Below are 14,200 nucleotides of genomic sequence, written 5' to 3'. Positions count from 1 at the left end.
TGGGTTTTTTCCTTTTTATGAGATTTTTTTTTCTTTGTTTTTGTTTAATATGAAAATTACTTGAAAAGACAAGGGGCCAACCCCGCCAGGCAGCTCGGCCACCACCGGCCGCTCCAATCCTAACGTTCCAGGTGTAAGTTACAGAGCTCAAGTTCATCTACAAAAAAAGTAATAAAAATAAAATTTAAAATGGCACCTTCAACAGAACACAACAAAACCTTAGGGCCCGGCCCGGGCAAGAGCCCCACAGCGTGCAGGGCAGGGCGGCTCCTCGTCTGCTCCAGCCAAACAGTAAACACAAAGCTAAAAAGGACTCCTCGGCCTCTCGGAGTGAGTGAGACCACACTTCCCCGACAACCGAGTCCTGCAGGTGAGGGCGGGAGGTGGGCACTACAGAAACAGAGGAGGGGCGGGCAGCAGTCTGGCGGGGAGGAGACCGCCATCTGTGTAGGCCTCGAGGGACACGGGCAAGGGCAGGCGGCCCTAGTCCTCAATGACGATGGGCTCGTCGTTGACTGGCGCAGGCGGGGGTGGCCGCAGCGGCAGAGCCTGGCTCTGGCGCAGGGCGATGGGCTTATAGGGCCGGCGGGCAGCACGCTTGGTGTCCGAGGATGAGAGCAGCTTGCGGATCTTCCTGTGGGGAGAGGCAGGCAGGCTGGTGAGTGCTGGAAGGGTGGCCAAGACCCTGGCCCTGCCCTGCGAGGGCCCCACCTGGTCTCCTCCGTGGCCATGTAGAACACGTCATCCGGGGCGTCGATCCAGTTCATCCGTCGCCTCTTAACAGGCGGCAGGGAGCCCCCCCGGATCAGGCGCACTTTGGTGGGGTATGACTTCCCATTGAGCAGCAGGTTCCGGCTTGGTCCCTGGGGGGGAGAAGAGCATGAGGGACTCCTAGGGAGAGACAGGAGACCCTGCCCTGTGTGGCTCACACACCCCAGGCCAGGCCAGGCAGGGAGCCTGTGAGGGCTGTTCAGTCCCCCAAGAGGCCAGTGCCACCTCTCTGGTCTGCCCCATGGCACTGGCAGGGTGGCCTGGGCCTCACCCCCAACAGGTCGCTGGCTCTTACCATGTGCCTGGTCTGTCCGTGGTTTGCCAGACCTGGTGAGGAAAGGACAGAAGGTGAGCCTGGGTCAGGGGAGGGCATCCTGCACCCACACTGCCTGCTGATGGCCCTCAGCCAGGCCCAGGACACAGGCAGCTTCTTGGGGTCATCCCTGGATCTTTGGCCTACAGCAAGGGGCTTAGGGATGTGGGGACTCAGGTCCTCAGTCCCAGGCTGGCTCGACATCCATGAGCTCTTAGAGCCACTGTTCTGGGCAGCAGACGATGCAGCCGCTCGGGCTCCAGGCAGAAGGCCAAGAGAAGGGAGTCTGACGGCCAGCTCCCCGCAGGCAGACCACCCACCCCGCTGGGCCTCAACACACTATCACGACGCACCATGGCTGTATTCAGGTCAGAAGCCCCTGTGCAAGGCAGCCTCAGCCCACTCGTGGCTTGGTGCCAGCTGCTAAGGAAGGCACCCAAGGCTCAACATGGACAGTTCCTAGAGGGATGCCACCAGAGTGGGGCCAAGAGGTAAAGCTCAGACTCCATCAGTGGTGCCAGCCCCACCCAGGGCCACTGTTACCTCCTGGCCCTGACAGCAAATGTAAGCATGAGAACTAAAGTGGTCTCTGGACAGCCTGTCCCCAGCACTGGACAGGAAAGGGTGCCTCAACCCCTTGGTGCCTGGTCAGGCCCTGGTGGCCCCACAGCACCCCTCCAGTCCCGTTAAGGAGCAGGAGTCTGCCCAACCTCCTCCACCCAGAGTGACTCCTCATGTAGGGTGTTCCTGGGGCCCAGCTTTTACTTTTAGTTTATTTTTGTATTTCCCATTTTTTGTTCTCAGTCACACGTGACAGTAGAATGTACTGACACATCCACACACGGAGCAGGACCTCCCACTCTTGTGGCTGTATGTGACGTGGAGTTACACAGGTCGTGTATTCATACAGGAGCACAGCACTGGGGCCCAGCTTGCTTGGCTCCCTAGGTGGGGCAGGGCTAGGCCCCAGGTCTCTGGGCTGTAGTGCCTGAGCAGGGACAGTCTGCTCATGGCACCTGCAAGAATCCCAGCCAGCCCTGTGCCCGGGGACAGCCATTAGCACCAAAGCTACTTACCCAGGTAAGTGCCTGCCAGAGCGACGGACGGCAGAGGGAAGAAGACCGGCAGAGTTAGGGTGAGCAGCAGGCATGGGGCGGGGTGGGGTGGGGCAGCACAGGGCAGTGGGCAGTGAGTAAGGCCCCATGAGCTGGGGCAGGCCCTCATCCAGAGCTCACACCTGCCCAGGCAGGACAGAGTCCCCACCCCAGGCCACAGTCTCCCCTCAGCGTCCACAAGGAGGCTGAGCCAACAACGTCCAGCTGACCCACAGCTTCCAGCCCTCTACAGTACACAGTCTGGGATTGGGATTGGTCTCATGGCCAGCCCCTCTGACCTGGGATCTGACCCTGTGGAGAACAGGCCATTGTGGTGCCCCAAAGGGCTGGACAGGGCTCCCCCTGCCTCCTGGGAGGTGTCCACCACTAGGAACCACACACGTGGATCCAAGGAGGTGGGTTTCCAAAAACTCAGTGGAAATAAACAGACTGGACCAACTTGCCTGTGAGCAGCTTCCCACAGAACCAGAGGCCAGCTCTTAGGGCAGCCCTGCCAACAGACAGCCCAGAGGCCCTGTCCAGATGGGTCCTGATGGAAGGGACAGGCCCAGGTGTGAGCTCACCCTGCAGCCCCAGAGTGGCCGGCTGACCCCACAGGGATATGCCTGCCAGGGTGCCCAGTGGCCTGCAAGGTCCTAAGACCACCTTGAGTGGGCAGGTTCCAAGGGGACAAGGTACAGCTGGGTGGCTGCCACCTTCTGGGGCAGGGCCTGGCCCCTCCCTTGAGCCAGCTTGCTGGTGAGAGCAGCACACCTGTCCTGACAGCCTGGGGAGGGGCCTCAGCAGGCCCATCCTGGTGGCTGCCCCTCAGGGCTCGCTGGTGACACTGGGGCTAGGGCCTGCACCTGCTCCCCCAGGGTAGACTGGGGTCCTGCCACCCTGCTCCAACAAAGCAGGGCCTGAACGGATGCTCCGACAGGAGGCACCAGGCCTGGGCGTGGCCCAGCCACCCATGGCCTCCCAAGGCCTCCGAAGATGCTCCACCAACCGCCGGCCCCACCCAGCATATGCGCGAGGGGATGGCAGGCAGCACCGCGTGGCCCCAGGGTGGGGCTGAGGGCATGCGAGCAGTCACAGCGCGATGGCAGTGGGGGCACCAGGGCGACGTGTGCAAGGACAGTCCACCCCAGGGCCCAGGCCGGGAGGACGCAGGCCAGAGGCCAGGGCTCATGGGCTCTCTGCGAGCGAGTAGCGAGGCCAAGCGAAGCACGGGGTGAGGCTGTGGCCGGGCCCGTGCAGACTGCCCCTGCACGTGCCCTGAGCCGCGCACGGCGAGCAGACAGCACACACAGGCACCACGCGGGCTCGCCACACGCCAGTGGCCGCGGGCCTTACCCCTACTGGGCATCAAGAGGCGCTTCTTCACGTTGCCTGGCCGCGCCACGGGCAGGAGAGAGGGAGAGAAAACACCATCAACTGGCGCAGGCAGCAGTGCCGTCGGGCCCAGCACGGGCCGTGTGCAGCCCAGGGCAGGAGGCTGTGCCCTGTACACACCCTGCCTGGCCTCCCCACCAGGGCGGGCAGCAGAACCCGACTCACCGTCCACACCGTTGTGCTGCTCATAGCTCCTCTTGCCCAGGATGGTGGGGGAGCCATTGTTGATGACCGGGGCCGACTTGGCAGGGGTCAGGCTGCTGAGGACGCTGGACGCGCTCTTTACAGGGTCGGGTTTGGGGGGTCGGGGATGGGTCTCTGAGGGAGCAGCCGAAGGCCGAGTGTCAGAGCCTGGCAGTGACACCACCCGGTCCTCCACCCCAAGGGCCCGCAAGACTCTGGGCAAGTGGCTCTGTGGAGACCAGTACCCAGCAGGGCTGGGGCTTAGACACCATTGGCGGCAGGCTCCCTGCAGGAGAGGGCCAGCCGCAGCCCCGGGAGTGCCCGCAGCCTGCAGGACCCAGACGGGCCGTAAACACGGCAGCCCATCTGACGGCCTCCGGGTCTAAGCCATCAGAGCTGGTGTCAGAGGGCTGGCCGCTGGCCAGATGTTGAACTGCTGGCCTAGCTAAAGAGACACCCCAGCCACCTCCTCCACAGGACAAGGGTAGGGCCAGCCCTGGGGCCCAGGGCCCCAGGGAGGGAGCGGTGCCAGGCAACTCTGTCTGTGCAGAGCACACTTAGCTCATGTTTCTGGAACGTCCTTCCCAGGACAGGCACCTCCACCCTGGGAGGACTGACTCATGAGCCTGCTCGAGCATCACGCTGGCGGGGCACCCCCACTGCAGGCCTGGGGTCCCTGCTTCGGGATGGACCAGGCACATGGCTGGAGTCTTGGGCCTCCCAGCAAGGATGGTGGCCAGGTAGGCGCCTCCTTCTCAAAAAGGCCAGCAAAGGCTTGAGTGCTGCCTACGGAGGCGCCTGGGTCCAGGAGGATTCCCTGTGGGCATCAGGGTGTGCGGGGACTCTGAAGGGGGTCCTCGGTGTGCCTCAGGGAGGCTGAACCCTGCAGTGTATGGGACTCACTGTGACCCTGGTGGCGGGGGCGCAAGGCCCGTGGGTCTGCCTGACTGGCATAGTGCAAGGCACCCAGAGGGGCGTCCCATGAGCATTCAAAGCCTCTGGACGAAGGAGCTGTGGGCTGCACCAGAAGCTTCCATTTTGGCAGCTCCAAGGGTGGCTCCCTTGCCCCGGGCCACCGCCAGCTTACCGAGATACCGGAGCACAGCTTCCAGGGGCTTCCGCACTGCCTGCTTCAGCACCAGTGGGCTCTGGGAAGCTTCGGGCAGCCGGGCAGTGCCTGTGGAGGGATAAGGTGTATCAGGGGCTGGGCCCCCAGGGAGCTGAGCCGAGCCTGTACCCCAATCTGGGTGTTCTCCCTGGGCCCAGATGCTGCTGGCCCCACGGCCAGGCCCTGAAGCTGCCTACCCACCCCAGCTACACTGACATCAGGAGGAAGACTCACACTCAGCCTTGATGGCGGCACTGTTGATGGGCATGTAGGGGTGCCGTGCGGCATGCCATGGGCGCAGGATCTCACGGCACAGGCGCCGGGCGATCCGGGTCAGCTTGGTGGTGTGCAGGTAGAAAGCCTGCCTCGTCTTCATGGCAAACTTGGGGCTCCCGCTGCTCCGGGCTGGGATGCCATGGGGACTCTGCGGAAGGGGGGCGCACCGCCCCAACACAGCGCCATGACCGAGGGCCGAGGGCCCGTGGCCGGCGCAGAGCGGGTGGCAGGCTCGTCCCACTTACCATGTTGTTGCGATTTGGTCCTGGCCTCTCTCCATCTAACCGGGTTGGCATTTTCAAGCCACCATATTTCTTCCAATATGTCCAACAAGATGCGCAGAGGCGACACTGCATGTTAGGGGGACCCCAAGAATACCACTGGTAAGACTGTGTGGCTACGGACAACAAAGTTGGAAATAGACGGATTCTTAAGCAGAACCAACGGTGCAGAGAGCATTCCACAGTGTCCCCCGCCCCTGCCGCAGCCGCCCCCACCCACCAAGGGAACCCCCGCATGCTCCCAGCTCTCCTCATCCCCCCCACTGCTACAGCCCCACCGTCACAGGCCACCCCAGGCCAGGTCACGGGCCTGCAGAGACCACATGGCACCATGGCGGCAGTGACGTCCCTGCAGCCCCTGCCACCCCAGTGGGTGCCAGGCGGGCACTTACTGTAGCAGCTCTCGCAGGCCCGGCCAGCCCCGGGGCTCTGGCCTGGCGCCCCTGTGCCGTTCACCACACTGGCCTTAACGCTGTTGACGCTGATCTGGTTCGGGTTTGGCTTGTTGCTTAAAGGGGGGAGGGAGCAGTCACAGCAGCCCTGTGAGGCAGCCAGGTATCCAGACCCCTGTCCCTGTGCCTTTGCATTTCTAGGAGTGGCCACCACCAGGTGGAGCTGTCCTCCCAGTCCCAGGGTGCAGAGCACTAAGCCCTGGGCCTCGGGGCCTGACTCCCCCTCTGGCCCTGCAGGCCACACAGCACCACACAGGGTTTCCTCCAGGGCCTCCGGACTGTCTAGACGGCAGGCCGGCCAGTTCAGGAGCCCCCAGAAGCCTGGTGCCCACAGTCCGCCCTGCCAACCCTCAGGGACCAAAGCTGGAACTTACTAGTTGGGAATATAAACTTGCTTTAACTTGCTCTCTGCTTCAGCTGCTTTCAAACGTTTCTTAAAGCAAAAGAGAGGATCAGAGAGGTCAGCGGGCAGGCCAGGCCACGGCCTGGGAACCAGGGGGAGGGACCACCACTGTCTCCTGAGCACTGCCTCCTCGGGGAAGGCCTGTGTGAGAAGTTTTCCTAACGAGCACAGACCCCAAGAGGGGACCAGCTCAGCCTTGCTGACCCACCGGGGCTGTCTGCCTTGCCGTCCCCCAGCTCCTCCCCTGGCTCAGGGTGGGGGGCAGGGGCAGGCAGGCTCACCTGCTGGACGTATCTGTCAGTGGTCTTCCACATGTAGTAGTACTCGATGATGCTGGTGAGCGACTTCCACGGGAGCTGGGGCAGGAAGGGGGCATGAGGTGGGCAGGGACAAGGGCCGCACAGAGGAGGGGGTGGCACCCACTGAAGGGAGTCCCCAAGCTAAATGCTGAACATGGCAACCCCCTAGACTGTCCCCTCCCAACCCATGCTGAATGTAACTGCCACTGGGACACCAAGGGGTGGGACCTCCTGGCGTCCTCTTGAAGGATCAGAGAGGAAGGAGTTTGGGGGGCTCCTCTCTGCACTCTCTGGCCCTCTGCCCTCTGGTGGCACAGCACGAAGGGGAAAGACGTCTGTTCCTCGTGAACTCCCTAGCCTCAGGGCCTGCTAAGGGGCACCGAGGGACCCGCAAGAAGTGGCTGACAGGGCGGCGTGGCCCTCGCCTGGATGGACTCCAGTCTGCAGACTCTTCTCTGCCTCTGACACGCTCTCTGGCCCTCGCACACTTCTGTGTGCTCCCATGTGCTCATGTCCTAAGCTCTGAGCTCCCCCAGGCTCTGTGAGCTCGCAGTCTTCTCACCAAGGACATCCAGATTCGCTGCTCGCTCCTGACTCCTACCCCAAGCTACGTTTAGAAGTCACCTGCAGTCCCCCGGCTTGCACTGCCTCTGTTTACCTACACTCTCTTCTGGGTCGGAACCTGAGGCCTCGCAGGCTGGCCAGTGCTCCAGGCCGGGCCACACCCAGCCAGGGCTCAGCTAGAGGATCTGGCCTGCAGAGCTTCTGTGTCTTCCCAGCACAGACACACAGCAGTGCCCTAGGCAGGTATCTGTGGGCCCCCCAGGCCCCTGGCTCACCCTCTGCAGCTCCACCATCTAAATGACACGTTCCATTCTATTCCGTCTTCTGGTTCTGTGTTCAGTCTGAGGTTTTGCTCATTTTGTTTAGTTTCTGGCCAAGTTAGGTATGCACCCTAGCTGTAGGCTGGTGAGGGGAAGGGCCAGTGTCCTCCAGCACCTGTACCTGGTCTTCTTCCACTCCTGCCAGGGATATCCCATCAGGAGACCCCCCCACCAGGACAGCCCAGGGCTGTGGGACAAGCTGAAGCTCCCCCCCAGGCCCACAGCCTCCTCCAGCCTCCCATCTCTGCCTCCTTGGGTTGGACTTGCTCCTGTTTCGCTGCTGCTCCTAGCTGGATAGAGGCTGTCCCGCTGTGTCCTGGCCTGACAGCCCCACCATGCCCAACATGCTCCTCCTCCACGGGTGAGCAGGGGCTGCTCTTCTTTCAGCCAAATTTAAAAGTATGCAATCCTTCAGGGCTGGGTACAGGACACAGGCCCTTCCGCACTAGAAGAGGGGCCTCACAACTCGGACCCATAGGCCTGAGTTCAGATTCTCACAGGACGCATGACACAGGCTGAGCTCCATTAAGAACATAAAAAGCCACATTCAGGGAGGAGGGTCTCCCTGATGACACCCCCAGGGACCTGATCCTCACCACAAGGTGGCACTTGCAGGTGTGGCCCAGGCCCAAAGGGACCTGGTGTGTGTGCTCAGCACAGCACAGAGGCAGGACAGGGGCACAGGGCTTCCCACGCACATCCCACAGCCCACCTGGTGAAGAGCCACAGCTGGCTGCTCCCCGCCCCTCCCGGGGCACTTACAAAATCTTGCTGAATATCTGTAAAATCTTTCCCATATTTTTCCAGGGCTTCCTCAAAAAGATTAGCCTCAGACGCTGACCACTCCTCCATCTCGTCCCTGCAGAGCACGGGACCGCCCTGCGGCACGAGGGCTGAGATGGCCCGGGAGATGTCGTAGATATTCTTGTGCAGGGTGTCCATGGCGTGGAACTGTAGCAGGACAGCAGGGTCACCCGGGACCAGCCCTCCCAGGCCCGAGCATCCCCCTGAACCTGGAATGTGCTTTAAGAGGAGCATCCCCCCCCTCCCTGACCCCCCAGCACACAGTGGCCAAGTCGGGGGTGGACGGGGAGAGGCTGAGCTCTAGGTGGAGGGCCACTTTCCCTTACCCTGCATGCCTGAGGCGGTGCTGGCCCCAGGTGAGGGCGGGAGATGGCTGCAGCCCACTTACCAGGGTGATGTCTCGGGAGGCCGCGGCAGCGCTCATGTGCAGGCTGGGCTGTCGCACTGAGCTGCTGCAGTCCAGGGCCCGGGCGAAGGTTCCCACGGAGCTACGGGGACGGAGGGGCACAGACACCAGAGTCGGACAAGCAGGAGGGATGCCCCCACCCCACAGGCCAGCAGGGCCCAGGAGACCAGAATTCAGCTCCCAGCAGGCCTGGGACACAGGTCTGCGGGCACCTTGGGCAGCTGAGTGCAGGCATCACAGAAACTGCAGAGCCTCTCCAGCTGCAGAGCTGTTAGCACCCACACCCAGCTGCCTCCGACTCAGGGGCTGAGGCCAGCCCGTCTGCATGAGCGGTCGGCAGGCTGGGGTCAGCTGAGCCACAGCTCCCGGCCCACTGGCTCTCTCCAGGCCTCACCCCATCCCTCGTGAACTCCCCTGCCATCCCCAGCCTGCCCCATGCTGGCTTGCTGGCCACTAGTGTGGATGGCCCTGAGGCACCCTGCCCCGGGACTCCCAGGCACTATCAGCCACGCCCAGAGAAGGATGGGCTAGGGCCTCTGATGCCCTCTGGGAACTCTAAGGGGTCTTAACTGCCATTGAGGGTCTGGCCATCAGAAGCCCAAGGACAGGACTGTGGGATCCTGTCCACGTGTGAGATCTAAGACCCCTGGTGCCCCAGCACCTAGTGCAAGAAAGCTGCAGGCTGAGCCCCTTGCAGTCCTGACACTGCAAGTGGGGAACTTACCGGGCCACCACAAGGAACTGGTCAATCTGCTTGTCCACCAGTGGGTTATGTGCCTCCCACACCTTGGTCTCCAATTTGGACTGGTCACGGCCATCCTCCTCACCTATGGGGAGAAGTGTGGTTTGGTGGGGTCAGAGAGGTGCTGGGGAAAGCCCAGGGTCTGTCATGGGAACACCACCACCTCCCCAGGAGCTAAGATGAGGAGAAAGGACACACACAGACACTCCAGAGAAAGGCCTTGTGACCCCGGAGTCCAGCATACGTGTACACACACACACACACACACACACACAGACACTCCAGAGAAGGGCCTCGTGACCCTTGAGGACAGCACACATGTGCGCACGCACACACACACACACACACACACACACACACACTCCAGAGAAGGGCCTTGTGACCCTGGAGGCCAACACAATGTACACACACACAGACACTCCAGAGAAGGGCCTCGTGACCCTGGAGGCCAGCACACATGTAGACACACACACACACACACACACATACACTCCAGAGAAGGGCCTCGTGACCCTGGAGGCCAACACAATGTACACACACACACACACACACACACACACNACACACACACACACTCCAGGGAAGGGCTGTGTGACCCTCTAGGCCGGCATACACGCGCGCGCACACACAAACCCCCCACTGAAAGGCCTCCTGGCCCTGGAGGCCAGCCCAGGACACACTCTACACTGACTGGGACGGTGGGGTGCAGCCGTGTGGCATCAGAACTTGGAAGGCCTAGTGAGCCCGGCGAGGTGCCTGCCGCTGTCCCAGGGTCCCAGGGGGAGCAGGAGGTCCTGGCAGCCAGCTGCCAACCAAAGAAGAGGAGCTGCAAATTCCACGCAGCTGTGACAAGAAGCATGTTCCATGCGCTTTCAGTCACATGGGGCCACATCATGTGACACCTGCTGGATGCCACGGCAAGAGTACAGCTGGGCGATGCGGTGGAGGACAGCCCCACACCCCAGGATGCTCGCTGCTGTGCTTCTGGGCTGAGAGGAGGTTCCTGTGCGGCAGAGGCCCCGGAGTCTGTCCTGAGCAGGGCCAGCCTGACCGGAGAGGCGGAGAGCCCACAGCCGGCCTTTGGCCGTCTCTCCGGCCCAGGGCCACGTCTGTGATTAAGTGAAACACCAAGGCTCACGTTTTGCAAGGTGCCAGCCAGCTTCCCTGGGGCCCTTGGCAACGATGTACGGTGTTGACCAGGGATGGCCTCAACTTGGTGCTGGAAATGGAACAGGTGTGGGGTCCTGGGCGGGACCTGGGCCAGGATGTCTCCAAGACCCTCGCAGGGACAGCTCTCCTGGACCCTGCCTGTGAACAGAGCTCACCACATGTCCAGAGGAGGTCAGGCCTGTGACCAGGCAGCGGAGTGGGTCCCGGGAAGGAAGCCCAGTGCTGCAGATGTGCGGATGGACCCAGGAGGGGTCCCAGTGAGGCCCACAGGGAACTACTCGGGTCCCCAGTGCTGCAGAGGGTGTCCTTCTGGTATGGCCTGGGGTCAGGGGCACATGGAGAACTGGGGTGCACCTCCTGCCCCCCAGGCCAGAGCCACGGGCTGAGTCCCTTCCTCTCCTTGGTCACAGTCACGCCTGTGACACCTCAAAGCTAGAGGGCAGCAGGGCCCAGCACAGGAGGCCATCACGTCTGGCCCCTCTCCTAGCAGCTGGCAGGAGGGTTGCCGAGCCCTGCTCTCCAGGTCAGGCCCCATGGCCAGGGCAGGGACCTTTCAGGCTCTCCTGGCCTCCTGTCCAGCAAGCACACAGCACCAGGAAGGAACAGTGGGTTCCAGTGACAGGTTCCAGGTGAGGTCCTCTGGCCTTCACAGCCCCTTCCACAAAGGGACAGTGTCCTCAGGACCTAAATTCACACGTATTCTACAGCTGAGGCCTCTGCTGCATTCCCAAGTCCCTGCCCTGGCCAGGATGGGTGGCAGCTACACCAGGAGGCCAGCACGCGGCCTGGTTCTGGCTGCCTCGAGGAGGCCCCAGAGTGGCACGAACAGGGTAAAGAGGCTGAGCCACAGGGCAGAGCAGAGGGTGGGTGGCCTCCTGCCCACAGGGCACATAGGGAAGTCCATCCACATCTTGAAGGCGCCACAGGACAGCCCTCTAGGAAGGGCACAGCTGAGCACGCCCAGGTCCCCAGCTGCCTCTCAGCTCGGCCTGGTGCGTCACAGGCTCTTGGATCCAGCCAGCCCCCGAGAGAGGAAAGGAACACAGAGCCAGGAGGCACGGAAACAGGCACATCAAACAGCGCCGGGGACGCACATGGCCAGGCCAGCCCAAGTGGCCTGGGGGTGCCACCGGTACAGGCGCGCAGCTGAGCCTGCCTCGGAGAGCCGCGGCACTCCGACCACAGAGGGGGACAGGCTACGAAAGGAAGAGGGCTGGGGAGGAAAGACACGGACCAGCTGGGACCAGGAGGACCAGGGCCACGAAGTACCTGGGGCAGCCTGCGCCCCCGTCTCCCAGGACAGCCCGCCAGGAGCTGCCACCGAGCAGGGGGAGGAGGACAGCAGGCAGTGGCCCCAGGACCTTAGGCCAGCCCATCAGCAAAGAGTCTAGGGACTCCAGCTTGTCCCTGCCGGGTGCCAACACTGAGGGCTGCTCACCTGCAGGGTCCTCGCAGGGCCAACCTGAGGGACGCAGCGGGCAGAGCTGCCAGCCCAGGAGGCCAGAGCCTGCCCTGATGAGGGCCAGGAAGGCGAAGGGAGGAGAACAGGGACCAGGAGGCCAGAGAGGCTCGACAGCCTGACTGGACCGCAGCAGAGCTGGACACAGAGCTCAGACCGGGGCAGCGCCACTCGGGAGACAGGGAGCAGGGGAGCAGGGGCTCCAGAGCCAGGGACAGGCTGGCTCAGTTGGCAGAGGACAACTACCAGGAGGTGGGCACATCCGCATCAGAGCTCAGCCGGCAGCGGCCCTCGCAGGACAGGCGACAGCCCCTGCAGAGCGCCTGGCTCAGAGACAACAGCCCCCCGGCCCTGGTACGCCCAGGTCCCCAGCTGCCTCTCAGCTCAGCCTGGCGCGCCACAGGCTCTTGGATCCGGCCAGCCCCGGGAGCACACCACCTCACCCAGAGCCTCACCAGGCCGTCGTCCCACACACCAGCAAAGAGAACATGTGCAGACACCAGGGCCACCCGACTCAGACCCGTACCCGTGGACAAGGGCTCAGAAGCCTCGACCCACGACCCACAACCCACAGTCCTCGACTCCCAACGGGGCTGCTGAGCGAGCCCAGGAGGTGTCCAGCTGCTCATCAGGAGGTGAAGGCCAGGTGTTCAGGGCTGGGAGGGGTGGGCTGCCCCCACGTGCAACCTGCCACCCACCCTCACGCTGCCCCAGGCCAGGCGCACAGGAGGCTAGTGGACTCACAAGCTTCAACAGGAACCGAAACTGCCACAGCGAAACAAAACACCAGCCTGCCCGCAGTGGACCCCGCTCCTCCCGGGGTCCCTGCTTCCAAGCGCCATCCGACACTTACCGGGGCAAGGGGGCCCAGGGCAGCAGCCTGTGCCCACCACTGTGGACACCACACCTGACCGGCACCCTGCCACGGGCCCGGCACGTGCACGCCTCACAGCCACAGACACCACGTCCCAGCCAAGGTGGACGCCCAGGAGGCACCACGAGGGCCCTGGGCCACACCCACCTTCTCTCAGCAAGTCGGTGATGTCGGCCTGGTACCGGTTCCCCACGCGGATCTCCCCTTTATCAGCCAGCAGGGTCTTCTGCTGTGGGTCGTAGACTAGGGAATAGAAGAAGAAATCCTGAAAAACACCACACACAAGACACAGGCGTCAGAGACACGCCTGCCTGTGACCCGGGGCGGACACAGGCTGCTGCAGCACCAGGAGAAACGCAGAGTGAGGTCGGCAAGGACCCAGAGACTATGTCTAGGATGACCTTCTGCTCAAAAGCTGGAAACCACTGGCTGAGAAGGCTGAAACAGGAGGATCCCGAGTCGAGGCCAGCCTTAGTAACTTAGCAAGGCCCTGTCTCAACGTGAAAAATAAACAGGACTAGGGACGTGGCTCAGGGCAGACGGCTGTTCTTCAGCGGGGTTCCATTTCCAGTACCAAAAAAGATAAAAGGTCCGTAAGAGCAACAAAAAACAAGGCCACTCTGAACAGGCCCAACAAGCCGCAGACAGGCAGGCCTTCCTAGCCCGATGGACAGCTGTCCCTGCAGTGGCAGGTCACTGCTTCTGCAGACGGCCTCTGCCCCTCCCCAGGTCTGTGTGCACCCCAGACCTCGGCCGCCAGGCTCCCCCAGCACGAGAACTGGCATGATGGTGCCATTTCCGACCCTGCGGGTCCTGCACTTCATGCCTGAGGTCCAGCCCTGTTCCCTGGGAAAGGACTGCAGCTTCTGGGTTGCTGGGGACACCTGCACCCTCCTGGGCAGGCTGTTCTGAAGAGCGGACCCCTGGGTTTCCGTCCTGCGTGCTCGGCTCCTTCTGGCTGTCCTGCTGGCCCTCGTCCCCCTTCGCTCTGAAAACCACCAACTTTTCTCTTGGCAGCTGCACTGGACGTCAGCACTGCATGGAGCCTGGTCGGGAGAGCTGGCCGCCCAAAGGGTCTAATCTGATTTTCCCCAGGCCTGGGCCCTTGCCCCAACCCTGCCAGATGGGCCTCTGGGTGGGGCTGCCTGACCATGGTGCCTGTGGCTGACCGGGCACAGCCTGGGCTTCCCCTGGAAACTGTGAGCTTCTTGATCAGGCAGGTGGAAAACAGGCGTCCAGGGCTTTCCTGGCCTCTGCCTGGGAAATGAGCAGCATCCAGCAACACC

General features: G+C 62.7%; 1 protein-coding gene across 8 annotated transcripts in view; it reads right to left on the bottom strand.

Moving 5' to 3' along the window:
- Mta1 (metastasis associated 1) overlaps positions 1-14,200 on the bottom strand; it is a 28,925-nt gene continuing 14,725 nt past the window's right edge. For 3 of the 8 annotated variants that reach the window (XM_048799506.1, XM_048799510.1, XM_048799507.1), the window contains 16 exons: positions 13,062-13,179; positions 9,394-9,496; positions 8,652-8,751; positions 8,222-8,410; positions 6,558-6,632; positions 6,248-6,306; positions 5,814-5,929; positions 5,386-5,537; positions 5,099-5,288; positions 4,844-4,933; positions 3,739-3,891; positions 3,535-3,570; positions 2,161-2,172; positions 1,067-1,098; positions 712-863; positions 1-634 (listed from right to left, as the gene is read on the bottom strand). In XM_048799506.1, coding sequence (XP_048655463.1) covers positions 484-634; positions 712-863; positions 1,067-1,098; positions 2,161-2,172; positions 3,535-3,570; positions 3,739-3,891; positions 4,844-4,933; positions 5,099-5,288; positions 5,386-5,537; positions 5,814-5,929; positions 6,248-6,306; positions 6,558-6,632; positions 8,222-8,410; positions 8,652-8,751; positions 9,394-9,496; positions 13,062-13,179 — 1,728 coding nt within the window. In that variant the 3' untranslated portion in view covers positions 1-483. Of the gene's footprint in view, positions 635-711; positions 864-1,066; positions 1,099-2,160; positions 2,173-3,534; positions 3,571-3,738; positions 3,892-4,843; positions 4,934-5,098; positions 5,289-5,385; positions 5,538-5,813; positions 5,930-6,247; positions 6,307-6,557; positions 6,633-8,221; positions 8,411-8,651; positions 8,752-9,393; positions 9,497-13,061; positions 13,180-14,200 lie in introns of those variants that run through there. The other 5 variants (XM_048799508.1, XM_048799512.1, XM_048799509.1 and 2 more) reach the window with 3 other exon arrangements.

This window comes from Marmota marmota, unplaced genomic scaffold (assembly GCF_001458135.2).
Source record: "Marmota marmota marmota unplaced genomic scaffold, marMar, whole genome shotgun sequence".
In the NCBI taxonomy this organism is placed as follows: Eukaryota; Metazoa; Chordata; class Mammalia; order Rodentia; family Sciuridae; genus Marmota; species Marmota marmota.
This window is presented reverse-complemented; position numbering and strand designations above follow the sequence as displayed.